This window comes from Aspergillus aculeatus (assembly GCF_001890905.1).
Source record: "Aspergillus aculeatus ATCC 16872 unplaced genomic scaffold ASPACscaffold_2, whole genome shotgun sequence".
Taxonomy (NCBI): Eukaryota; Fungi; Ascomycota; class Eurotiomycetes; order Eurotiales; family Aspergillaceae; genus Aspergillus; species Aspergillus aculeatus.
In genome coordinates, this window is record NW_017962977.1 from 2,848,319 (window position 1) to 2,871,583 (window position 23,265).

Below are 23,265 nucleotides of genomic sequence, written 5' to 3' on the forward strand. Positions count from 1 at the left end.
AAGGAGAAGTGAGGAATGAACAACAGTTGAAAAAAAGAAGAAGAAGAAGAGAAGTCCGCAGTGAGGAGGAGGGCGGAAGAAGTTCCTAACGTCATTGTTGCTTTCGGAGAAGGCATTTCCCCGCCCCGACCTGGCCCGATTTGGGATCCACCAATTCTGGAGTGGTCCGGCACTTGCTGCCACTCTCATACCTTGGCCGAGAGGTCGCCATTCATCGCCTCTCTTCCTTTATAGTCTCCGTCGGTGATGACTTCGACGCTTATCGATTAGGTCGCAAGCTCAGAGTAGATTTAGTCTACATACTGCGACCGACTCCCTCCAGATCCCGGTCATGTCTTCCTCCGAATCTTCGCCCGTTGCCGGCCAAAAACGCAAAGTTGCCGACATGAGTTCCGACGAAGAAGAGAACTACCGCCCTACCATGGGCTTTCGCGGTTTCAACCGAGCAGCGTCTCGCTCCGAATCACCACCCGCGCACGCCGGGCTAGGTAGCGGGCGGCGCAACCCCTGGAACAACACGGCGCAGGCTACGGCGAAAGGTGGGAGCAACAATGGAGGCAAAGGCATGGCGGGGGGTAACTCCTTCGCGGCGCGCATGATGGCCAAGATGGGTTACAAGGAGGGGCAAGGTCTGGGTTCTTCTGGACAGGGTATCATCAACCCGATCGAGGCGCAGGCTCGCCCCATGGGCGCGGGTCTGGGTGCGGTCCGCGAGAAGACTAAACAAGCTCGAGAGGAGGAAAAACGGGCGGCGGCACTGCGCGGTGAAACCGTCGAGGAGAGCTCAGATGAAGAACGCAAGCGGCGACAAAGGAAGAAGAAAGAGGAGCGCAAACGCGATGGCCGCAGCGGAACGAGTACACCCGTTGCTCGAGCGAAGCCCAAATTCCGAACCGCACGCGAAATTGAGCAGGATATGGAGGGACTGGAGGTTCCCAATGTGCTGAAGTCATTAATCGATGCGACTGGGAAGGAGCAGCGAGTGATCACCTCGACCGCCGGTCTGATGACTCCTCAGGCGTTCGTCAACCAAGGCGAGGGAGAGGCCTGGAAGATTGCACAACGGGCACGCAACGACCTCGAGGCCTTCGCGGACGAGTGGAAAGGACTGGCGGAGAGGAAGAAATACATCGAGATGGAGGAAACTCAGATTGTGGACCAGTTGGACACAAACCAGCTCAAGGCAGATCAGCTCACCGAGTTGATTGCGACCATCGGAGCCCTGGAGGTCTCCGAGAAGGAGGAAACCCGGGCCAAGTTCGACGAATTGACCGACAAGCTCGAGTCGATAGAGATGAAATTCCGCAACGAGATCGACGAGTACCGATTACCGGAGACTGCAGTGGCCGCGATTCACCCTCTCTTCCGGCAAGCCATGGAGGAATGGGAACCTCTCAAGGAGCCCACGTTCCTTGTAGCCAACTTCCGCCGTCTCCAGCCCTTACTCCTTCGCGACATCCGGGGCGAACACACCCAGCGCTCATCCACCTCCCCCTACGAAACCATGATTTACACCCTCTGGTTGCCGCGCGTGCGCTCCGCCCTCCTCAACGACTGGGACGTCTTCGAACCCGCACCCGCCACATCCCTCATCGTGGCCTGGAAAGAACTCCTCCCACCCTTCATCTATTCCAACGTCCTCGACCAACTCGTCGTCCCCAAACTCACCAGCGGACTCAAGGAATGGAAACCCCGAAGCAGCAGCAGCCGGCGACAACACCACCACGCATCCTCATCCTCCCGATTCCCCTGGTGGCTCTTCACGTGGCTCCAATACCTCGACGACCGCCACACCAACCCCCGCCAAGCGACCGGCCTACTCTCCGACGCGAAGCGCAAATTCCGGGTCGTACTCGACACATGGGACCTGGGCAAGGGGTTGATTAGCGGGATCGAGCTCTGGCGGGACGCACTGGGCTCCGAATTCGACTCGTGCCTCCGCAACCACCTCCTCCCGCGCCTGGGCCGCCACCTCCGTGAAGACTTCCAGGTCAACCCGCAGGACCAGGACCTCACAGCGTTGGAGCATGTCCTCCAATGGCAGCCTTACTTCCCGGTCAACGTCATGGCCCTCCTCCTGACGACCGAGTTCTTCCCGAAATTCCACCAGATCCTCTACATCTGGCTCACCAACGACCCCAACTACGAGGAAGTCGCCGAGTGGTTCACCTGGTGGCGCACGCAGATCCCCGCCTCGCTGAACGAACTGACCATCGTCGACGACGAGTGGAACAAAGCTCTGCAGACCATGGACCTCGCCTCCCAGCTGGGCGACCGTGCCGCCGCCGAACTCCCGCCTCCGACCACCTCCTCCGAAACCAAGACAGCAACCCACGACCAACCCCCCACTACGACAACCACAAAACCCACAACCACCACCATCCCGGCACCCCGACCCAAACCCAAGATCATCGAAGAGGTCGCCTTCAAGGATATCCTGGAAGGATGGTGCATGGAACAGGGGCTCATCATGCTGCCGCTCCGCGAAGCGCACCCGCAGAACGGCCAGCCGCTGTTCCGGATCACGGCCAGCGCCACAGGCAAAGGCGGCGTGGTCGCCTTCGTGCAGGGCGACGTCGTCTGGGTTCAGAACAAGAAGGCCAAGGAGGTTTGGGAGCCCATGGGGTTGGAGGATCGGTTGGTGGAGCGGGCCGAGGGGAAGTGATTTTTCTCTCTCGACCTCCCTCTGCCTTCCGTCCCACAATAACATTCTTCAGCATTCTTGTTGGTTTCTATAGATAGCGAACTCAGCTCCTGGAAATGGCTGTATAGCCATGATCAGGAAAGATAAGAACAGCGAGCATAGTTCCCAGGGCTTGTAATTATTTGAGTTATGATACCATGTTTTGAGACTAGCCCCCCCCCCTGCTTCATTTTTTGTAATACTTGAACTCGTCCTTAATCTTCTGTGTTGCGGGAGTGATGGGTATACTGCAGTAGGAAGAGGTAAAAGTCTCTACTCCATCTGAGTATGAATCTAAATTAGGTGATCGTGGAGTATGATGCTAAGCCCAAAGCACTAACATCCTCACTCGATCATAAAATCCTCAATCAAGCCAAAGTCATCACAAATCATGCATTTTCTTTCATCATTATCATTATCACAGGAGATCTAACCAAGACAACGATTGTGCATCCAGCAATGGAAGAAAAAAGGAATGAACGACGTAAGAAAGAGTGACTAGGAATTAGGACTAATAGAGAGCGACAATTCAGAGTGGGATCATTCAGACACAAGGAAAAACATAACCATCATTTTTTCTCTTTAAGGAACAAAAGAGCGTCTCGTCACGTAAAGCCAGAATTAAGCCTGAGCATAAATTGTATGTGTGAATGGATATCATGTGCCAGCCAGATACCTTTTTATCGCGAATTGAACAAGGCAGCGTCAGGAGAAGTGTCTTGAAAGTGATAAAGAAATGAGTAAGAAGCCCTTGGATCGTCCGCAACACCAGTAAAAACCCTAACATCATAGGTAACTCAAGGGGGTATCATGACATTCAATTCATCAGGTCGACGCAGATAGAAGAAAATGACGGCTTCAAAAAAATGAAGAAAAAGAAAAAAGACTTAGGGCCGGATTCAACATGAGTTGCGAAAGCCCTCAGCCTCGACGAGACTTTCGGTCCATATATCGCGGCCGTCGTGTTGGATCGTCCTCGTCGGAACGAACGGAACCTCTGGATTTAGTCTCCAGCGCAAAGCTCACCGTGGGCACGTTGGCATTCCCGGCAGACTCTTGAGGCTTGCGCTCCCCAAATTCCTGGGCCATGCGCGTGGGTCTGTCTTTCAAGATCCCACTGGGGGGCATGGCATGCTTGGCGGGTGAATGGGGCTCGGGCTTCTTGCTGGAGCCTTTCATCCAGCCGAAGAGTCCAAGGGAACTCCGTCGCTTGTGGTCTTTGATGCTAGCGGTCAACGGTTTGAGCGCCGGGTTTGTTGTAAATGACGAGTCAGTGAATGAATGAGGAAGAGTCCGGCGAGCCTGGTCCGCCATCCCGTCGGCGTAGGTGGGCATGGAAGCGGAAAGGTCACGAGGGCCCTCTGAGTTTAACTTGGCTCTAGACGGCCTGGGTGGGGCATTGTTGCGCGTTTTATGTATGACTGGCGCAGGTGCTCCCTGATCACTATCCGTCTGGTCGTCAAATGGTGACATTTGAAAACGACGAGCGCTTCCTGAGCGACCGAACAGGGGCCGTAGACTGATGCGCTTACGACGCTCCGTGTCTTGCTCCGGCGGTGGTCCGGGCTCTAGAGACTGCAAGTCAAGCGTGGGAATGCTGGGGATATCAGGTTCTCTGAAGCTCGAGTCGATACTATGTCTGCGGCCAAGAAAAGAAGCCTGGCTGGGTGCGCGTGCAACGAACAGACGAGGATTCAACGCAATAGGCTCCAGATGTGTCAACTCAGGCTGCTCTTTCTCTACCTGAGGAGCAGGCTTGGCTGCTTCAACCCAATCTTGAGGGGTCAATGGCGGCGAGGACGATAGTGTGGCTGAAAGCTCCTCAATCGACCTGGATGGCTTTCTTTGATAGTGTTTGTTATCTATCTTGGAGAGGACCCTTTCCAAGCTATCTTCGTTGTACAGCACATTGCCACTGTAGTAGCCAAAGTTGGCCTTCTCATGGGAATCCCGGTCAAACAGCCGGTCATCCCTAGAAGTGATGCAATTCAACGGAAACAAAGTCGGAGTCACGTCCCCTCCAGCCGTGCTCTGGGATGGCGCCGGAGCATCACTGACATTCGCTGTCAGATTGTCACTACCGACACTATGACACGAGCTTCTCATGGTTGTTAATTCATCAACGGAGCGCGGGCGCCGGAGCCGGAATCCCATGGCAACACCCTGATCATATTGGCTCTTCTCTGCAATAATGCTCCCATTAGAGCGGCTCGGACACGCAGCGTATGCTGTGCTCATGGTATCAGGTGTGGGTGGTAGTCTTGCCGTTCCGAACACGCTGTCGATGCGTGTCTTGAGACTGGAGCCGTAAGAGTCGCTGTCGAAACTCGTCTTCTTGGGTCCCTTCGGAAGGGAAGACTGCATGCTACGGCGAGGAACATCATCCACAAAAACATCGTGTGGTGGTCGGACCCAGGATTCAATGAGGTCTCTGCTTTGGGAGCTCGCAACGTCAGAGGTCTGTGAGCCATGTACTGCCGATTCCTTTCGGATGACAGGTATCTCCAGCTGGTCGAACCCGTCGTCACCATCTGGACCCAGGGGGAACAGCTCACTGCATTCACTGAGAGCACTGAGTCTCGGCGAACCTAGGTCAAGTGTGTCAGTCATCGACTGCAAGCTTTCCGACTTGGTGATTTCGCTCATGGCCGTATGGGATTGATCCTCAGGCGCATCGTATAAACTCCGAAGCGCCGCTGCGCCTTTCTTATCGTCACGCAAGAATGACGGGGCACGTTCAAGATGATGGGATGCGGAGGAGCCTCGGCGAGATTCCGAGAAAATGGTACCGCGCTTCGACGAGATTCTCTCCGGAATTTGAACAGTGGGTTTCGCCTTTGGGGTTGCAATATCTTCATCTGGCCGAGCCGTCGACGGTCTGGATGAATCTTCACCACCTCGCAATTCGTTGACCTTGTTTTCGAGAACGCATATCATGCTGACTGCTTCTGTTATTGCCTGGTCGCGCCTGTCGATTTCCTGCCTCAATTCCTCGTTTGATTCCCGCAACCGCTGGTTATCAGCCTCCGCCTCTCGAAGCTCCTGCACTTCCTCTTCCAAGGAGCGCAGGCGCTGGAGCTCTTCCTCCATCTCCTCCATTTTCACTAGCTTCTTCTCCAATGCCGTCACCTGCTGTACACGATGGAAAATTTCCAGCTTCAAGTCGAAGTTCTGCTTGTTGAGTTTTGAGACATACTGTGTAGAGAATCAGCAACGACAGGCCATAAACGCAGCGGCGGGATGCAACCTACCTCACCCATCTCTCTAACACCCATATCATTCGGCTGTCTAGTGCCTGACGAGGCCACACTGTGGACTCTACGCTGTTTTTCGGAGCCAGCTTCTTCCCATGACTGAGTTCGAGACTGCGCCTGTGATTGCACCGGTGACTGGGATGGAGACTTGTTTTTGCGATGAGACCGTTCCGGTGTTTGAGGATTGCATGGTTTCAATTCGTCCGATCCTCCTTTGGTACTTCGCGTTGCGCGCTGCTCTTTCAACAAATCTTGCAACAAAGCCGAAGAAGGATTAACCAATGTTGCAGTGGTTTCCGGTTCAGGCGATCCTAAAGATTCCGCAAGCCATCAGCCATTGCCTTTCCAAAGTACCATGAGTTTGTAGTGTAGGTATCCTACCGGCTCTCGATAGCTGAGGCGTGCGAGGTGTTGCAGTTCGGGGTGTCATTGATATGGGCGATGCGTCATTCAACCATGACATCTCTACAGGGTGGTCAATTGTTTGGGGTCGGTGTGGAGACGGGCTGGGGTATATAAGATCGTACCTGAACCCATCTGCGAGGAGGAATCCATGTTGACAGACCCCTTGACTCGGGCTAGGGCAAGAGGCTTCGGAGGGATAGATGTAACTGCACAGGAAACCGAAACGTCAGCTTTCACAATTCCTTGATGTGTCTCCTATCCCTTCGGCGGATCAAGGGATAGTCCCCATGGTGAGAACTCACTCTTGCGTCGCGCACTGTGACTCCGCGACAAGGAGAGGGGTTCCTTCGAAGGAGAAGTAGCTGGAGATGGATAGGAGCAGTGGCGCAAAGAAGACGGAGTCACTGATTGCACCGAGATGGTGCTCCGTCTCTGGAGTTTCGTGTCCATTTTCGTACAATTGTGGGAACCGTAACAGAAAAAAAAAGAGAGCGATCCCACTATCCGATGCGCATCACTGACAAGACGCAGGACACCAGTCTCACTGCAGTAAAACGCAGGATTGTATCCACCAAAGATGCAGGTCAGATTGAAAGAGGGGCTGTAATTCGACCGATAGCGTAAGGAGAAAAAGCAATGTCTCGTCCTGAGGAAAAGGAACCGGGCTGGCGAGGCGTTGGGTGACGACAGGGCAGGCCCACCGCCTCAGACAAGCTGGCGGGGGAAGCGAGGACAAGGCAATTGACGCAGCCAAAGATAGATGGAAGGATCGCTATCGCGACCGTCTAAAGGGGGAAAAGGTTAGAGGCAGCTGGGCTGCGAACTGGAAGTGAGGGGAGAGAGGAGAAAAGGCCGCCAGGAAGGATTGTGACGAGTCGAGCGTGGATCTTCAGATCACACACAGCCAAGACAGGAGAGAAAAGAGTGACAGGAAGTGATCCCCACACTGCACGATGGTCGGGGTGTGAGCGCTAACAAGGTAGTATTGCAATATAGTTTCTATTTGTTACAGTTCTAGATATGTAGTTTGGTGGTATGCTTCGATAGGGAATGGAATGGATTGCGGTTGCCATGCGACAGACGGTGTTGGATGTAAATCGAGTTCCTAAGTAAGATCGAGCCACGACAAGGGAATTTGAATGTTTAAGCTGAGATGTCAATGATGATTGATGTATTTTTATTTAAAGGAATGTAATCGATTCTCATTGAAGAAGAGGAGAAGGGATCCAGAAGTGAGCAACAGACCAGTTAGAGTAGTAGATAATGAGATAATGACCTGGAGTGGATTAGCAAGTGGAGGAGACTAATTTAGACCCGCGGTTCCTTTCCCAGTGTTTCCAGTCTTCTCACTCTTTCCCCCTCTTTTCGAGTCTCGACTTTGGGGAGGTTGGCCAGTTAGTCTACTCCGTAGGTCTACAAGGGCTGGGCGGACCAGCCCAGCAGAATCCCCTTTCGGTCTTACACTTACTCTGTACAGTTCGAGATCGATCGACTGAAACTCGGAATCTTCAACAATTCTAATCAGCTCTCTTTCTTTCTGCCACTAAAATCTCACCCCTCTTCCTTCAATTCTCCGATCTCCTACTGATCCACCTAGACTGCTTTCATCCACTACAATATCCCCCGTCTCATCCGGGTTGTTTCGCGAAATCTGATGTATCATCCTCGGTTTGCCCCACGCTTCAGCAAAGCCCCATCCTTGGTGCCGTGGCCGACGGTGCGATTCCAGCAATCACTGCTGTAGACTGGCTTGGTCCCATCGTTCATGCCACGGTTAGCCTGAACGTGGTCTATACCTCGCTAAATCGAAGAATCCGGTTCCAAGGTCAACTCCGAACACATTACGCAAAGTTCCTAAAATCCCGATGGTTCCAACGGGGGCTCTTTTTTGCGCTCATTCCTACTAGCGGTTTACAGTTACCTGTCCAGCTGACTGATCCGAAGCCGCAGCAGATCATCTGGGCGAATTGCCTCCGGAGCGTTGGGATTGTCACGAAGATCTGCACGGTAGACTATTGTGCCTCCACGGCCTCGCTTACCCATTTTTATAGATCTTGGGAACTCGATCATTTCGGTCTTCAAGGGTGCGCACCAGAGAATTGTTGGGCTCCTCACCCGAACGAGGTTTGAGCACCACCATTATGAGTGAGCTCTCCCCCTTATCGTCACTCGGTTGCCTTCAGAATATCATATCGTCGAATCTATACAATTGCGTGGATCATACAATCCTGAGTTGATGACAAGTGGCGATCGGATCTAAAACTTCCATCTACCGATTTCAAACCCTCCCTTCCAAAAACGTATCACATTGCTCGAAAAAAACAACAAACAGAAAAGCACTCGCTTCTAATACGGTGGCGAGCACAGCTCAGCCTTCTTTGGTGTATCCTCACAAACCCGCTCACTCATTTCTTCTTCGACTCCCCGGCCCAGACCCGGGTCTCCTTGGCACTGTCATGCGTAGCTCGGAACACTGGGTGGAATCGAAGTCAGTAAGAAGGGACAGCCGAAGGCTACGCAGTAGAATCAACGACACCGTCAACCAAACGTACATTGTCGTTCCGTCTCGTCCAGACCACGCAGAAAATCCGCCCCTTGGCCCAACGCGCCCTGCGGATTGTGCGCATGGTCGGCGATCTGCGCTGCACGCTTCTTGAATGTCTGTCGGTCGATGAGCGATCCTGTTGACCTCCTCCCTCTTGAATGTCATCACTCCCGGAGGGGGCATGGTCATACATTACTCAGAACATCCACCATCTCCTCTTCCTCAAACAGTTCCAGTACCCGTTCGCTCAGACTGTAGAAATGGGGCGCCAGCGAGCGCAAGTCCACCGTCCGGGGATCAGCCTTCAATGCGTTCAGGACACGATCCGACAATGCATATGGGAGATCCAGCGTCACCAGTCGCGAGGTACCGAGCCGTGCACTGAGAGCGGTCCCATCAGATAACAGCCACAATCAATGGCAACAAGTAGACACCAAAATTCGCTTACCCGATGGACAGCATCTCCCCCAACCAAAGTGGCAGGTCAATGCGAGTCCCAGCTTTGATCTGGGTAGCATGGTCAGCCAAGCCAGTATGCAGAACTCAAGTCAAGAAAGTTTCCATACATTCTCTCCCGGATTGCCTTCTAGAATGCCAAGACCCGGCACGTCGAGCTCAAATGTGCAGGGCAGTTTCTACATCAGATTTGCCCTCGTCAGTTGTTAGAAAGGACACACCAGTCTTCTCCGCCAACCTACCTGTGCATCTGTTAGGATAGCATCAATATCATAGTAGGACATTTTGACGTGGAATTCGATCTTCAGGTATCTTCTGCACTAAAGAATAGGCTGCTCACGCGGAGGGTTCAGCAGTGGACAAGCAAGACTGCGACGCGTCCCCGCAAACCGCGAGGTCACATGACTTCACACCTTATTCGGAATCTGGACCAATGAGAGGGCTGCCATATAAGCGAGTTAGTATACAATTTTCGGGGCATCTCAAGTGCATCATTCGTTTCAAGAAACTGCGGTGGATGCGACCGCGCATCTAGGCGATCAATCTCTAACCACCTTTGAGTTGGCTTCTTACAATCCAGATATATTGATAACCCATACGCGTATCATTCTCTCAACGGACCATCTAGCATGAGTAAGAGATTATTCGACGGTTTTTCTACACATGCAGGCCTGCAATACTACAGGTCTAATATCGCTCCGATCTGTGAGCCGCAAACTATGCTTGCCAGAACTAACGCTCTGAAGCGCTATGAACAGGGATAGTCTGTCGCAATTGCTAAGATACTCTATCTAAAGGCTTTTTTTAAAGTCTCCGTTTTCTCTGACAGAGTGACGCTTCTGGGAGGGTTATCTCACAAATGCCCATATGAAGATTGTCACTGCTGGTAAGGCGGACTTTGCATCTATCTCTCTTGTAGTGAGACATAGTTGGTATAGTGCCTCTGAGTTCGTGACTGGTGACGAGTAGCAGGAGCAATTCCTGAGATGGTACTTGAATTCCGATAAGTTGTATATTTATCTGGAGCTCAAACGACACCTAGATCAGTAGCTTCGATCGCAACAAAGTTGATGCCACACCATGACGCCACAGCAAGACCCACCTCACCAGAGAAATAATGGAAACCAATCGCAAGAAAAACAGAGAATTCACACTTGAAACGCATCATGCTCCATGACAGTTGAGATCTAGACATCTAGGGCTGGCGTAGCCCATGACTAAGCCAAGTCACCTGTCTCTCACATCCATCATCACGTGCATCGGCAGCAATTAATCCATTACGGCAACCCGTCGTAGGTCGATTCACATCTTTTCCCACACTTTCTACCTCTGGTTTTCTCTTGACCTTGCCCCGCGAAAAGACAATCTTGTCTTGGTCTTGAAGGCACCGGTCCTTCCGATTCTCCCGTGGGACTGTCTCCTCCCGATGGGCGGATTTCTCGACGCCGCCCAGGACAGTGGACGCTGTCGAGCTCGATGACGATGGCCCCTCCGAGCGGGTCGGCAGTGTACAAGAAGAAAGATGGCACCCTGACCATGTCGCCGGACCAGCAGTCGGTCTCCTGGATCCCGGCGGCTGGAGGTGCGACGGGGACGATCACGATCTCGGTGGCTCAGATAACGAGTGCGTGGGTTTTCTTTTTGTATTTTCGCAGCTTTGTTTAGAACGCGACCGCCCAAGCTTGCTCTTCTCGAGCTATTCTTCTTCGCTCAGAAAGACTAATGACATGACGAAAAAATTGGAAATAGATTTACAACAGACCCCCGCGACTAGCCCCAAAGTAATGCTGAAGATCCACGTCCTCCTCCCCAACGCACCGGACAATACCCCCGAACAGTACGTCTTCAACTTCACAGCCGGAGCGAATGCGCGAGCCGAGGCGGACGCCATCAAGGATGCGCTCAGTGCGGCCATCCAGGCTGCGAAGGCCGCTCAGGCCGCGCCCACCCCTCCTGTAGCTGCTGCTGCTGCTGCTGCTGGCAGCGCCGGCGGAGGCTCCAACGAAGGCGTTTCCGCGGCGTTGGCGATGGCGAATGCGATCACGGCCGGAGGGAGCTACGAGAAGCCGTGGGATGACGACAAGCGACTCCAGGGCGACATGGAGCTGCAGCAGTCGCTGCTCAAGTCGAACCCGCAGCTGCAGCGCATGTTCATGGAGTCGATGGGCACCAAGCCCGAGACGCTCTCCGCGGGCCAGTTCATGAAGCAGTTCTGGTCGACGCGGCTGCACCTGCTGCGCGCCCACGCGATCGAGCGGTCGCAGACGCGCGGCTCCTACAACGTGCTGTCGACGCTCAAGCCGCGGGTGGAGGACAGCGTGACGAAGCTCAACATCAGCAAGGAGCAGATTCAGCTGATCTTCAACCAGCACCCGCTCGTGAAGCAGGTGTACGACGAGAACGTGCCCAAGCTGAGCGAGACGCAGTTCTGGTCGCGGTTCTTTCAGAGCCGGCTGTTCAAGAAGCTCCGCGGCGAGCGGATCTCCGAGACGGACGCGACGGATGCAATTTTGGATAAGTATCTCAAGGCCGACGAGCATGGGAATCTGCGGGATGCGCAGGTCCCGCACTTTTTGGATTTGGCAGGCAACGAGGTCAATCACAGTCAGCGGCGCGGCAATCGCCCCGATCTCGACATGCGACCGTCCTCCGTGGACAAGGTCCCGATTATCCGGACGCTGAACAACCTGAGTGAGAAGATTATGGCGAACGTCGCGCCGGCCGATGCGATCCCGCAAGCGAATGGCGACGCGGAGGATGATACGTACAACGAGCTGCAGCTGCGGGATCTGCGGGGCGACGAGGAGCAACGGCGTATCCTGCTGAATGTGAAGGACCAGAGCCGCTTTTTCTCGTCGCAATCCAAGACGGATGAGGATGAGGAGAGTCGGTTATTCGCTCAGCAGGATCCAAAGCAGATCCTGAACAACTTGCGTGGTGAGGTTGATCAAAACCTGCCAGAGGGTGGAATCGTGCCTCTGGGGCGCCTAGTGGAACCCGAGGAGGACGATGACGACGATGAAACCAAGCAGGCCAGCCAGGTGGGCTCCCGAGCCAACTTAAAACGTGCATCAAGTCAGATCCTCGAGGCCATCCGGGACCGCCGCACGCAGACCGAGGTGTCAGCGACCTCCGGCACATTCGGCCTGTCGAGTGCGCTGTACGATCGACTCACGCTGACGCATGCGACCTCGACCGAATTCTTGCACCAGTTCTGGCAAGCATTCCTGTCGGGTAACCCCGACCGTGCGGGGGAAGTGGCCTCGTTGGTCGAATCGCTCAACCGGGCCATGGACCGCATCAAGGCCGTGCAGCAAGACGCGGAGGCGGAGCGACAGGTGGAAATCAACCGACTGCGGCGACACGCCCGAGAGGTGCTGGAGGCGACGGGCAAGAAATTGCGGATCAACTTGACGAATGTCGCTGGCGGGGAGCAGGCCGTGACCCGATTATTGGGGCCGACGATCCGCGCATTGGAAACGGCGCTGACGAAGTATAAGGACGCGTTAGCCGAAGAAATGAAGGAGATGCCTCCCGCGTGAGCTTGGAATTGGAGGGAACTATGTATGATAGATCTAGACCTAAAATGATGTGAAATATAGCTAGCAACTCAATTGCCCTTTTTATGTATGATTGAGGATGAAGCAAAGATTAGCTTGTCGGCGGCATGCCGAGAGACATAAGCCTCGGCCCGCACTCCGTCATTGGCGCGACGTGCCAGGTGGCCAACCTCACTTCCGCAATCCGCGATCCGCAATCCGCTCCGCAACCAACACGACATCAACTCGCAACAACAGCCACACCACCCCTCATGCTAAAAACCACAATCCTGCATCCTTAGACAAAAGCGAACTGGGAAATCGCCAACATCCAAACCTTCACCCACACCCACAGAGCCAAACCGCACGGAGCTCCAAGATGCTAACCTCCGGCCTAACCAACGCGCCCATCTCCAAGGCGCTCCTCATCTACACGGTCGCAGCCTCCGTCGCGCTCGCGATCTTCGACATCAAGCACCTAGCCCTGCTCCAAATCACGCCGCACCTGTGGCCGTACGGCCAATACTGGCGCCTGGCGGCGTGGCAGGTGGCGGGGTTCGGCAACTCGACGGAGGCGCTGTTCGCCGCGATGCTGGCCTACCATCTACGGGTGGTGGAGCGGGCGTGGGGGACGCGGAAGATGGGTGTACGTGCTGCAGAGAACCCCCAGAACTTTGGATATCGTTTCCCTCAAGGCTTGAGCCTATCATCGGATGTGCTATGTGCTAACGAGTGAATGACAAAATGGAATATAGACCTTCCTCCTAACAACCCTACCCTACACGACCCTCCTCCCGCCGCTCCTCCTCCTCCTCCTGCGCCCTCTCACACTCACGAAGCTGAATGCGCTTCCCTCGGGTCCCACCGCCACGCTCTTCGCATTACTGGCGCAGTATCACGCGGCAATCCCGCCGACGGTGCGGTACTGTCTTTCCACAGCGTCAAACAACCCGAGTACTCCGACGTCAGCAACACAACACACCCCGCCGCCGACGGACTCACACTCCCCCAAATCAAACCTCACGCTCACGCTCTCCGACAAATCGACCACCTACCTCGTCGCGGCGCAGCTCGCCGCCTCGCAGTTCCCGACCATGCTCCTGCCGGCCGTGGTCGGGTGGGGGGTCGGGCTGGCGTGGCGGACGGAGGCGCTGCCGCTGTTTTTTGTGCCGGGCGGGTATCGGTGGCGGGTGCCGGGGTGGGTGGTTGGGCAAGCAGATCGGAACCGTGCGGGGGTAAGAGGAAGAGGGGGTGAGGAGGTCACTGGGTCCGGCGGGGAGCGATATGAGGAGTTGCGGCGGAGGTTGGAGGGGGAGGTTGTTGCTGCTTCGGGGTCGGAGGGGGCGGGAGCTGGAGCTGGCGCTGGCGCTGGGATAGAAGGGGCTGGGGCTGGGGCTGCGCAGCGGTTGAGACGCGGGGTGGGGGCTTAACACTCCTCCATCTCTCTCTGGCCGTTTGATGCATGATGGTATGCGGTATGGGGGGATTTGATCTGGGATTCTCTGAGGGTCATGAGACTTCCATCGTGCCAAATCATCTACTCCGAGATACAACAAGACTCTTCTCAAGTTGCTGCCCCTAAGTATCCAATGCACGAGAGGTATTTAAGTATAGTGGGTAAGACGCACATAGTCAACCTCCAACGGGTCCATGTCTCTTATCATTATCTCAATGACAAAGCAAAAACAAAAACAAAAACACATGTCCTCAGGGAGGATCGAACTCCCGGCCTTGGGATATCCTGGAAGTTGACGGCTTCCAAGTCATATTCGAGTTGATATGAGACCCACGTGATAACCACTACACCATGAAGACATTTGTTGGAGAAGCGGCGGGATTTATGCCAGCATTAGCCAATGGTAAAGATAGCCCTAATGCAAGCAACGGGTAAGGTAGCCTTCTTACTTCCGTATTGTTAGTAGTTCCATAGTGCAAACCGCAACCTAAGACCATCATTACACATTCTCTGGGACGCAAAAAGCTTAGCACTGTATTTGAGTTTTACATATATTGATGCATGTTGGAAACACATGACATGTCTACCGAGACTACTCCGTAGATCGAATGGAAAGGTCATTTGTATTTGTATTCAACTAAAACCTCACCCATTGATTGCCTGGACAAGTGCCAGTCAACTAGCCAACCAGCCAACCATCTACCGCCAGCACTCCTTATAATAGCAACTGCTTCGGCTTGAATTCTGTTGTCGAGGGGGGGTCTGATAGACAGGCAACTACAGCGGACTTAGTCTCTTCAACGGGCAAAGTACCCATGCTCCAGGCTGGTGATTCCCGTGTGAGGTTTCAAGATCCTGCGGCCTAGCACTGTGCTGTGTGTCGCTTACTCTGTATTGAAAGTTGGTCGGGGAAAGGAATAACAGGTAGTTTCAATGACAGTCTCCAGAACATCCAGATTGATTGTCTGCGTACCGTTCAGGGACCACACTTTCTAGCAACCAACCAAACCTCATCCATGAACACAGAAGATAAGAACCAACGCTTAAACCACAAATCTTATTCCAAAGTATATACCATATCAAATACTTCTATCTATCCATGGATGAAAAACTCCCCCTGAACTCCCAATGACCTGTCCTGTCCAACTCGCTCCATCCAACCACAGCAAAATAGCTCTCTTCAACGCCCACTACGACTCCGTCGCATATTATCCTTGCACTCGTTACAATACCATTTCACTGTCGCCAAAAATGTTAGCCGAAGTCAAATCCAACCCAAGCACCAAAAAACATACCGTTCTTGCCGGGCGGTTTCGTCAACCCCACACACGACAGATGGAACCACTCGCGCGGACAGGCATCGTTGTCACACGCCACCATCTCGCCGAAGCTGATCTCATTGCAGTAGCAGTACCGCGGCTCGCCGTCCTCGTCCTCGTCGTCGCCCTCGTGCAGGGACTCCTCCTCCTCCGACACCGCCCGCTGCGGCACCACCACCGGCACGCTGCCGTTCTTCTTGTGCGAGCGTTTCGTGGTAGTCGTGGTGGTGGCAGCGGCAGAGGGATCGGTGCTCCGGGTTGGGCGCACACGCTGCGTCGTTGTTGTGGCGGTGGCGGCGGCAGCGGTGGTGGACGATTCTGTGAACGTTGGCAGCACGGGGGTGGAGGTCTTGGAAGATCGGCCCTTGGGCGGTGGGTTCGGGATCAAAACTGGAGCAGGTGCAGGAGCCGAAGCACTAGCAGCAGTCGCAGCAGCAGCAGTCGCAGCAGCAGAAGTAGCGGCAGCCGGTGGCGGCGCTGGTGTTTCGCTGGGTTCGATGGATGGTGTTGGCTTGCCGCCGTCGGTGTCCTCGCGCTTCGTGCTTACTGGCACAGGCATCTTCGCCACGTCCACGCCCTCGTCGGCCATCTCGCGCGGGGTTTCGTTGGCCGAGCTGGGGGTGGCTTGCGGTTTGGCTGTGCTTTCTTTGATGACGGTCTTCGTCTCGGTTGTTTTGTCTGTGACAGGAATATGTCAGTTGAGACTGCAGCAATCGCAGCCGGAGTCTAGAAGGAAACTCACTGTTCCCGGCCACACGATTGGAGGCGGACGACGATGGGCGCTGACGGCCGTTGTTTGCCGGTCCGGCAGTCTGCTGCGCACGGGAAGACTGCGGTCGTGCCGCACCGGGGCCTGGACTGGCTGCGTTGCGTGGGATCGTGGCTGCAGCGACAACCGGCGAAGGGGCGAGAATTGGCGAATCGGCCGCAGAGTTGCCTTGGTTGTTTCTGTTTGGTCACGAAGAAGTCAGTATAGCTCGTGTAACAACAACCACAGCAACAAAGAAGACTTTGTTTGCTTCTGCAAGTGCATGATCAGACGAAAACCCCCGAATAATCGCAACCTTACCTCTTTCGTGAAGCCGCGTTGGCATTCGGCGCACGCGATCTCTTTTTAGTGGCACCCCCGGCACCGCCAGCACCAGCACCAGTAGCATCTACATCCTTGGAGCCAGCCCGGCCTGCAGCACCACCTGCAGCACCGCCTGCGCCGCTCGCTGACCTCTCCATCGCAGCTCCCGTATCCACAGGCGGCGGCCTCTCGACCTTCCTCCGCTTCGCCTGACCGGAGGTACTACCACCCTGCCCAGCACCACCAACATGTTCACCAGCCTGGCCTCCGGCACCAGCAGCAGCAGCGGCGCCGCCTCCTCCTGCACCGCCTCTAGACTTGCCACTCTGTCCTCCCTTCCTACCACCACCACCTCCACCAGCAGCACCCCCGCCAGATCCCCTCGCTCCATCATCCAAATCCGAATCCACATGGGCCGGCCCTTGCCCAGCCCCCGCGCCGCCACGCCGCTGCCTCCTAGCCATGACCGCCTCGCGTCTAGCCTCACTCCGCGAGGAACCCTCCGCATCATGGCCAGCTCCATGCCCATGGGCCCCATGCCCATGCGAATGCCCATGCCCATGCGCCAGTTCCGTCTTGCCGGTCCCGGTAGCATCGCGCCTGGGACGGTCCGTCGTCTTCGCGCTACCAGCGCCGATACCTACCAGGCGATTCGAATAGGCCCAATGCGACAAGCTGCCCAGGCGGGCCTCGTCACTGACCTCGCCCGCGATGAAGGGGAAGACGGCATCAAGGCGGGTAAGCTGGCGATCAAGCTCGTCGTTCGCATTCGAAATGACATGGTTCTTCTCATCGGCGGTCATCATCAGATCCGACAGCGTGTGCCGGACACGGTCGTAGAGGAGGCGACGATTCTTGCTGGCGGGGGAATCCGAGGGGGGCTGTTGTTGTCGTTCCATTTTTGATTAGCATCGTGACACAAAATCATCCCGATGACCCACCCGTATTGGCAGTAGCAGTGCAGACAGATCTTGTAAGGAGGAAAAAAAACATACCATCGACCCAATCCCCAACCCCAACCCCAAACCGTCACCATTCACCCCCTCCCCGTCTCCCTCCCCAAGACTCCGCCCGCGATCCCCCGACCCATTCTCAACCAACCCAAACCCCGACCCAGAAGCAGGAACCGGCCGCGCCTCCGCACTCGCCTTCAACAACTGCAACAGATTCTCCTCCAGCGCCCACGCCTTGGCGTCCACCTCCTTGAGCAGGGAATTATGCCGCCGGAACTCCCGCGGCAGCGCCGTGATGGCGTCCGTGAAGTGCGTGAGCGCCGGGTAGAAGCCATGCGGGATCGGGGTGGTCGCATTGGCCGCGGCGTGGTCGGCGGCGGAGGAGCGGTGGTGGAGACCGGAGGAGCCGCCGGTGGTGGTGGTGGTGGTGGTGCCGTGGCCGAAGGCGAAGGAGGACCGGGATTGTGTCTTGGAGGTGCGCGAGGGATTGGTGCGCGTTTGTCGGGGTTTTGTGGTCGTTGTCGTGGTTGTCGTGGTGGTTGCCGTGGCTGCGGTTGTGGTTGTGGGATTGGGGTGGGTTGTGGAGGAAGAGGTGCTGGCTGGGAGGTTGGGTGGGATTGTGGTGGTCATTTTTGTGAATTTCTCAAGAGGGGCTCTGGGAGAGAATAGAGAGATTTTTCTGGAAAGAAGGAGAGAGAGATTTAGAAAGTAAAGACAGAGGAAAAGAGAGAGAGAGAGAGAGGAAAAGTGGAGGGAGGAGAAATGAGGATAAGAGAAGAAGAGGATTTGCGTCTTCCACCTCAGTGAAACAACACAATCCAGCTGGAATGATGGATTGACCCAGCTTGAAGTAGATCTTCGACGGAAACAGCACTGCTGATGCGATAACCCACGAAAATCACCATAGGCGCAACAGGCATGAGAAAAGCAGGAGAGGTTGTAGCGCCGAAGATAAGTGCTGGCTTGCGGTGCGGAGAAGGAATGAGCCCCATCAGGTGATTGACGCCTGTGATCTCAGGCACCAACATTTCTTAGTCAGAATCGTGTGTCAACACAGAAACCTAAATGACATCACCTGCCCGGATCGAAGGGTGCTACGCATAGGGCCGGCTGTGAATTTTCAACCTACTCTCTGATAATCTGAATCAGATACCATAATTAGCCAGCAGTTTTCAACAATTGGGGCTGTGGTTTAGTGGTATAATATTCCCTTAGCATGGGAGAGGTCCGGGGTTCGATTCCCCGCAGCTCCAACCTTTTTGCTGTTGTTCTTTCCGGCCTTTGTATCGTTGTTAGTTAATTCTGTTTCGAAAGTTCCCGTGTTTTTTTCGCCCGGTCATCGATAAGACGCCGTACAGCAACGACGACACCCCTGAGCCAATTTTCCCACTGCAAATACTGCAATGTACACGACCCGTGCCACTACCTACGACAACAACCAAATCTCATACAACAAACACGTACACTGCTGCGAAAGAACTAAACAGAGAAAATGATATCAATGTCTTAATTTACACGCGTGCGCTAAACACATGCAAGGTATCGGCAGGTCAGACCATCTAACATGTGCAAGAACGACACACCAGAGCTCCGACACACGCAAGCATGACTTGAGGTATAAACCATCGTACACTATGCTTTGTAGACAAAGGAAAAAAAACCATACAGTGAAGACCTAAATGAGTTGACACAAAACTAGCTCCCTTCCGCCAAACCCAGAAAAATATGTCCCAAGAAACGCACTCTACTCGCCCTTCAGGCGCTCCTGGTGGACGCTGAAGGCATCCTCGAGGAACTCCTGCTCCTCCTTCAAGTGAACGGACTTGAGACCAGTGGCCACAGAGGCACTCGGGGCACGACCGGCGTAGAGGACGTGGCGACGGTTGTGGTGCTCGGTCTGGTTCAACAAGGTCTCGATACGAGGCTGAGTGTAGCTCCAGGCACCGGCGTTCAGGGGCTCCTCCTGGCACCAGACGATGTTGCGGGCGTTGGGGTAGCTGTCGAGGTTCTCCTTCAGCTGAGCCCAAGGGAAGGGGTGCAGCTGCTCGATGCGGGTGATGGCGGTGTTGCGGATGTTGTTGGCCTCACGGTGCTTCTGAAGAGCGGCATACACCTGGCCAGAGCACAGGATAACACGCTCGATCTTCTCAGGCTCGTCGATCTCCTTGCCGTGGCCCTCATCGGGAATAATCCACTGGAAGTGGGAATCGCCAGTGAAGTTCTCGATATCAGACCGGGCAATGGGGTGACGGAGGAGGGACTTGGAGAAGAAGAGCACAAGAGCTGTGACTAGGGTCAGTTTGAAACAGGATAACAGAAGGCAAAGAGGACATACGCTTGCGGAATTGACGGTGGATCTGGCGACGCAGGATGTGGAACAGGTTGGCAGGGCTGGTCATGCAAGCAATCTGCATGTTGCAGTCCTGGTGCTGGCGGTCAAGCTTGTCCGCGGAGGGGAAGATACGGGGCTCCTCGTTGCAAAGCTGCAGCCAGCGTTCCATTCTACCGGAAGAGTGCTCGGGACCCTGACCGTCGTAACCGTGGGGCAGAGACACGACGAGACCAGAGCGCTGGAGCCACTTGGACTCGCCGGAAGCGATGAACTGATCGATGATGACTTGAGCGTTGTTGGCGAAGTCACCGAACTGGGCCTCCCACATAACAAGAGCGTTGGGGGAGGTCAGGGAGTAACCGTATTCGAAACCCAGACTGCAACAGATTAGCATGAGTAGGAGACTTCAGCTTGTAATATCAAGGCAGGAACTTACCATCCGAATTCACTGAGGGAGGAGTTGGAGATGACAAAGCTACCCTGCTTCTCGGAAATGTCCCGGAGAGGGGTGTAGGTAGTCTCGTTCTCCTGGTCGTGGAGAACAGCGTGGCGCTGGGAGAAAGTACCACGCTCAACGTCCTGACCGGAAACACGGACATGGTAGCCCTCAGACACGAGAGAGCCGAAGGCAAGAGCCTCAGCAGTAGCCCAGTCAATGTTCTTGCCCTCATCGACGGTCTTCTTGCGGTTGGCCAGAATACGCTTGAGGTTGCGGTGGAGAGTGAAGCCCTCAGGAGCACCGCTGATCTTGCCAGCAATGTGCTGCAGGAGAGAGGTGTCAACACCGGTGGGGAGGTGAGGCAGAACCTCGTTGGCCAGCTCCTTGGGGGTCTTGAAGCCGTTCCAGGCAGAAGTGAGCCACTCCTTGCCGGTGGGCTGGTAGTCCTTGCTGCGGTCGAAGCTGTCGTTGAGCATGCCCCAGACCCACTTCTTGTGCTCGTCAATGTCCTCCTTGGTGAAGGTACCCTCCGCGATGAGCTTCTCGACGTACTTGTCGAGCTGAGCCTTCTGCTGAGCGATGCGCTTGTACATCAGGGGCTGTGTGAAGGAAGGCTGGTCGGTCTCGTTGTGACCCTGCTTACGGTAGCAGACAATGTCAATGACAACGTCGCTCTTGAATTCGGCGCGCCAGTCAGCGGCGACCTGGCAGACGTAGTTGACAGCCTCAACGTCATCGGCGTTGACGTGGAAGACGGGAGCATCGATGGACTTGGCGATGTCGGAGCAGTAGGGGGTGGAACGAGAGTAACGGGGATCGGTGGTGAAACCAATCTGGTTGTTCACAATGATGTGAATGGTACCACCGGTGGAGTAGGCAGGGAGGGAGTGGAAGCCCATGGTCTCGTAGACGACACCCTGACCAGCAAAGGCAGCATCACCGTGGAGGAGGACACCCATGGCGGAGTCGAAGTTGGTCTCGTCCTTGTTGTAGTGCTGGATCGAGCGGGTCTTTCCGAGGACGACGGGGTCCTCAGCCTCCAAATGGGAGGGGTTGGCGACCAGGGAGAGCTGCACGCGCTTACCCGAGGGGGTCGGGCGCTCGAAGTTCATACCCAGGTGGTACTTGACATCACCGGAGCCCTCGTCGGACGGCTCGGCGGAACCAGCGAATTCGCTGAAGATAGACTCGTTGGGCTTACGGACGACGTTCGAGAGGACGTTCAGACGACCACGGTGGGGCATACCAATGACAATGTCCTTAATACCGTAATCGACACTGCGGTCGATCAAGGCCTTCATACCGGGCACCAGGGTTTCGCAACCCTCCAGACCGAAACGCTTATCGTTGGGGAACTTGGTGGCAAGGAAGGACTCGAAGCTGTGAGACCAGATCAAGCGGTCGAGGATACGGCGCTTGTCATCGACGGAGTACTTGTAGGGCTCGGGGACCTCGAAGCGGTCACGGATCCAGTCGCAAGGCTTACGGTCGGGGATGTGGATGTACTCAACACCATAAGACCCGCAGTAGATCTTCTCGCAGGTAGCGATAATCTCGCGCAGAGTCATCTTCTTGCGGCTCTCAGTAGCGAAGCGGGGCAAAATACCGGGTCCAAGAGTGAACTCCTCGTCGAGATCACGCTCAGTGAAACCGTAGTGGTCGAGCTCGAGCTCCTTGGGCTTGTTGTAGCCGAAAGCCTCGGCCTCACCACGGATACCAAGAGGATCAATCTTGGCCTTGTGGTGACCACGAGCCTGGTAGGCACGGACCAAAAGCTGAACCTTCAAGTGATTCGTGACATCGGTACCAGCGGCGAAGCTAAGACCCTCACCGGGCATGTTCTGAGGGACACCGCCCGTAGGGGTGGGAACGAGCGTGGGAGGGGGCTGGAAAGCTTGAGAAACGGGCATCTTGCCTTCCTCCATGTTCTTGAAATACGTTTGCCATGAGATGTGAACGCTGGAGGGGTCGTTCTTCCATGCCAGGTACATCTCATCAACATAGTTGGCGGTGTTTCCAGAGAGGAAAGAATCGTTGGCATCAACGCCCTCAGCGGACTGGGCGTAGTAACGTTTGCTGTTGACCACCGCCAGAGGACGGCGAGTGGTCAAGCCGAGTTTTGAGCTGCGGAAAGACACATTTCTGGCGCTGGAAGCGAGGGAGATGGATCTTGTGCAGGCGGCGCGCATACCGCTGTTGGCGGCCTTGACGGCTGTGGAGCGAAACATGGCGGGAATTTTTTCTGATGCGTTTTGCGACGAGCTTAAGATGATAGAAAGGCAGATGGATGTTGTGGAGAGGGAGCTATTTTATCTGTTGACGCGTCAATTGGTATGTTAGCTAGAGCTTCATGTTGCGGTCATCGCTGCGGGATTTTTTTCGGCGGACCAAAGGAACACGCACGCTGGGAGAAGAAGGGTTTCTAGGAGGATCGAAAGCAGGTGTCGACTATTGTTGCCGTAGCACCTGAGCAAAAACGGGACTCATCAGAGAGTGAACACACTCTCAATAAACAAAAGGAATTCAAGAGGGGAAGCCTCTAGGTGTTGTTGTAAGGTGGAGTAGAGAGGAGAGGGTAGTAATGGAAGAGAGGAGATGGGAACGGGATGGGAGGGAACTGGAACTGGCAGCAGGACAGAGACCAACAGCCAGGCAAGGCAGAGGTTTGCCGAGAATAGTACGGAGGTACGGCTATGACGGCCAGCGCAGCTGTGGCTGATGCGTTTTGCAAGTGCAGCCACAGCTGACTCATCCCGCGTTGTCCGTTTCTACTGCGGACCGAGGGAATTCTCACTGCGGATGTCCAGCGATG

The 23,265-nt window shown here is 55.0% G+C and overlaps 7 protein-coding genes and 2 non-coding genes across 9 annotated transcripts; 4 read left to right on the forward strand and 5 right to left on the reverse strand.

The window, feature by feature from the left end:
* Positions 1-121: 121 nt before the first annotated feature.
* ASPACDRAFT_112656 (putative G-patch domain protein (TFIP11)) lies at positions 122-2,866 on the forward strand. The gene has a single exon (XM_020195655.1). The coding sequence runs from the start codon at positions 332-334 to the stop codon at positions 2,663-2,665; it is 2,334 nt and encodes a 777-aa protein (XP_020060557.1). The 5' UTR covers positions 122-331; the 3' UTR covers positions 2,666-2,866.
* Positions 2,867-3,604: 738 nt separating this feature from the next.
* Positions 3,605-6,792, reverse strand: ASPACDRAFT_22004 (uncharacterized protein; the record flags this gene model as incomplete). Its single annotated transcript, XM_020199080.1, has 5 exons — positions 3,605-5,878; positions 5,935-6,248; positions 6,319-6,402; positions 6,465-6,548; positions 6,660-6,792. The coding sequence occupies 5 exons, from the start codon at positions 6,790-6,792 to the stop codon at positions 3,605-3,607; spliced, it is 2,889 nt and encodes a 962-aa protein (XP_020060558.1).
* A 1,955-nt stretch (positions 6,793-8,747) lies between these two features.
* On the reverse strand, positions 8,748-9,627 carry psf3 (DNA replication protein PSF3; the record flags this gene model as incomplete). Its single annotated transcript, XM_020200661.1, has 6 exons — positions 8,748-8,815; positions 8,895-9,003; positions 9,079-9,268; positions 9,336-9,394; positions 9,454-9,522; positions 9,586-9,627. 6 exons carry the CDS (start codon positions 9,625-9,627, stop codon positions 8,748-8,750), a joined length of 537 nt encoding a protein of 178 aa, XP_020060559.1.
* Positions 9,628-10,621: 994 nt separating this feature from the next.
* On the forward strand, positions 10,622-12,963 carry ASPACDRAFT_112663 (TFIIH subunit TFB1 family protein). The gene is made up of 2 exons (XM_020195656.1): positions 10,622-10,967; positions 11,093-12,963. Exons 1-2 carry the CDS (start codon positions 10,826-10,828, stop codon positions 12,883-12,885), a joined length of 1,935 nt encoding a protein of 644 aa, XP_020060560.1. The 5' UTR covers positions 10,622-10,825; the 3' UTR covers positions 12,886-12,963.
* A 133-nt stretch (positions 12,964-13,096) lies between these two features.
* On the forward strand, positions 13,097-14,563 carry dscB. The gene is made up of 2 exons (XM_020195657.1): positions 13,097-13,528; positions 13,638-14,563. The coding sequence occupies exons 1-2, from the start codon at positions 13,262-13,264 to the stop codon at positions 14,310-14,312; spliced, it is 942 nt and encodes a 313-aa protein (XP_020060561.1). The 5' UTR covers positions 13,097-13,261; the 3' UTR covers positions 14,313-14,563.
* A 21-nt stretch (positions 14,564-14,584) lies between these two features.
* Positions 14,585-14,697, reverse strand: ASPACDRAFT_t53. Its single transcript has one exon. It is a non-coding gene; the product is annotated as a tRNA-Met (tRNA).
* An 821-nt stretch (positions 14,698-15,518) lies between these two features.
* On the reverse strand, positions 15,519-18,186 carry ASPACDRAFT_13038 (putative PHD finger domain protein (Ing1); the record flags this gene model as incomplete). The annotated part of the gene is made up of 6 exons (XM_020197120.2): positions 15,519-15,577; positions 15,634-16,335; positions 16,400-16,605; positions 16,727-16,814; positions 16,860-17,610; positions 17,827-18,186. Coding segments are annotated over 6 exons (2,166 nt in total), but the record flags the coding sequence as incomplete, so codon positions are not given.
* Positions 18,187-18,863: 677 nt separating this feature from the next.
* ASPACDRAFT_t48 lies at positions 18,864-18,935 on the forward strand. Its single transcript has one exon. It is a non-coding gene; the product is annotated as a tRNA-Ala (tRNA).
* A 119-nt stretch (positions 18,936-19,054) lies between these two features.
* On the reverse strand, positions 19,055-22,998 carry kgd1 (alpha-ketoglutarate dehydrogenase KGD1). Its single transcript, XM_020204524.1, has 4 exons — positions 22,857-22,998; positions 20,451-22,766; positions 20,018-20,391; positions 19,055-19,965 (listed from the first exon to the last, which is right to left on the reverse strand). Exons 2-4 carry the CDS (start codon positions 22,679-22,681, stop codon positions 19,427-19,429), a joined length of 3,144 nt encoding a protein of 1,047 aa, XP_020060563.1. The 5' UTR covers positions 22,682-22,766; positions 22,857-22,998; the 3' UTR covers positions 19,055-19,426.
* Between the last annotated feature and the right edge of the window lie 267 nt (positions 22,999-23,265).

Excerpts from the sequence above, each read along its gene's own strand:
- ASPACDRAFT_112656 (XM_020195655.1), top strand. The coding sequence starts at position 332 with ATGTCTTCCTCCGAATCTTCGCCCGTTGCCGGCCAAAAACGCAAAGTT.
- ASPACDRAFT_112663 (XM_020195656.1), top strand. The coding sequence starts at position 10,826 with ATGGCCCCTCCGAGCGGGTCGGCAGTGTACAAGAAGAAAGATGGCACC. Across the intron at positions 10,968-11,092 it reads CTCGGTGGCTCAGATAACGA|ATTTACAACAGACCCCCGCG; the intron begins GTGCGTGGGTTT and ends AATTGGAAATAG.
- dscB (XM_020195657.1), top strand. The coding sequence starts at position 13,262 with ATGCTAACCTCCGGCCTAACCAACGCGCCCATCTCCAAGGCGCTCCTC. Across the intron at positions 13,529-13,637 it reads GGGGGACGCGGAAGATGGGT|ACCTTCCTCCTAACAACCCT; the intron begins GTACGTGCTGCA and ends AATGGAATATAG.
- kgd1 (XM_020204524.1), bottom strand. The coding sequence starts at position 22,681 with ATGTTTCGCTCCACAGCCGTCAAGGCCGCCAACAGCGGTATGCGCGCC. Across the intron at positions 20,392-20,450 it reads TCCCTCAGTGAATTCGGATG|TCTGGGTTTCGAATACGGTT; the intron begins GTAAGTTCCTGC and ends AATCTGTTGCAG. Across the intron at positions 19,966-20,017 it reads CCACCGTCAATTCCGCAAGC|CTCTTGTGCTCTTCTTCTCC; the intron begins GTATGTCCTCTT and ends CCCTAGTCACAG.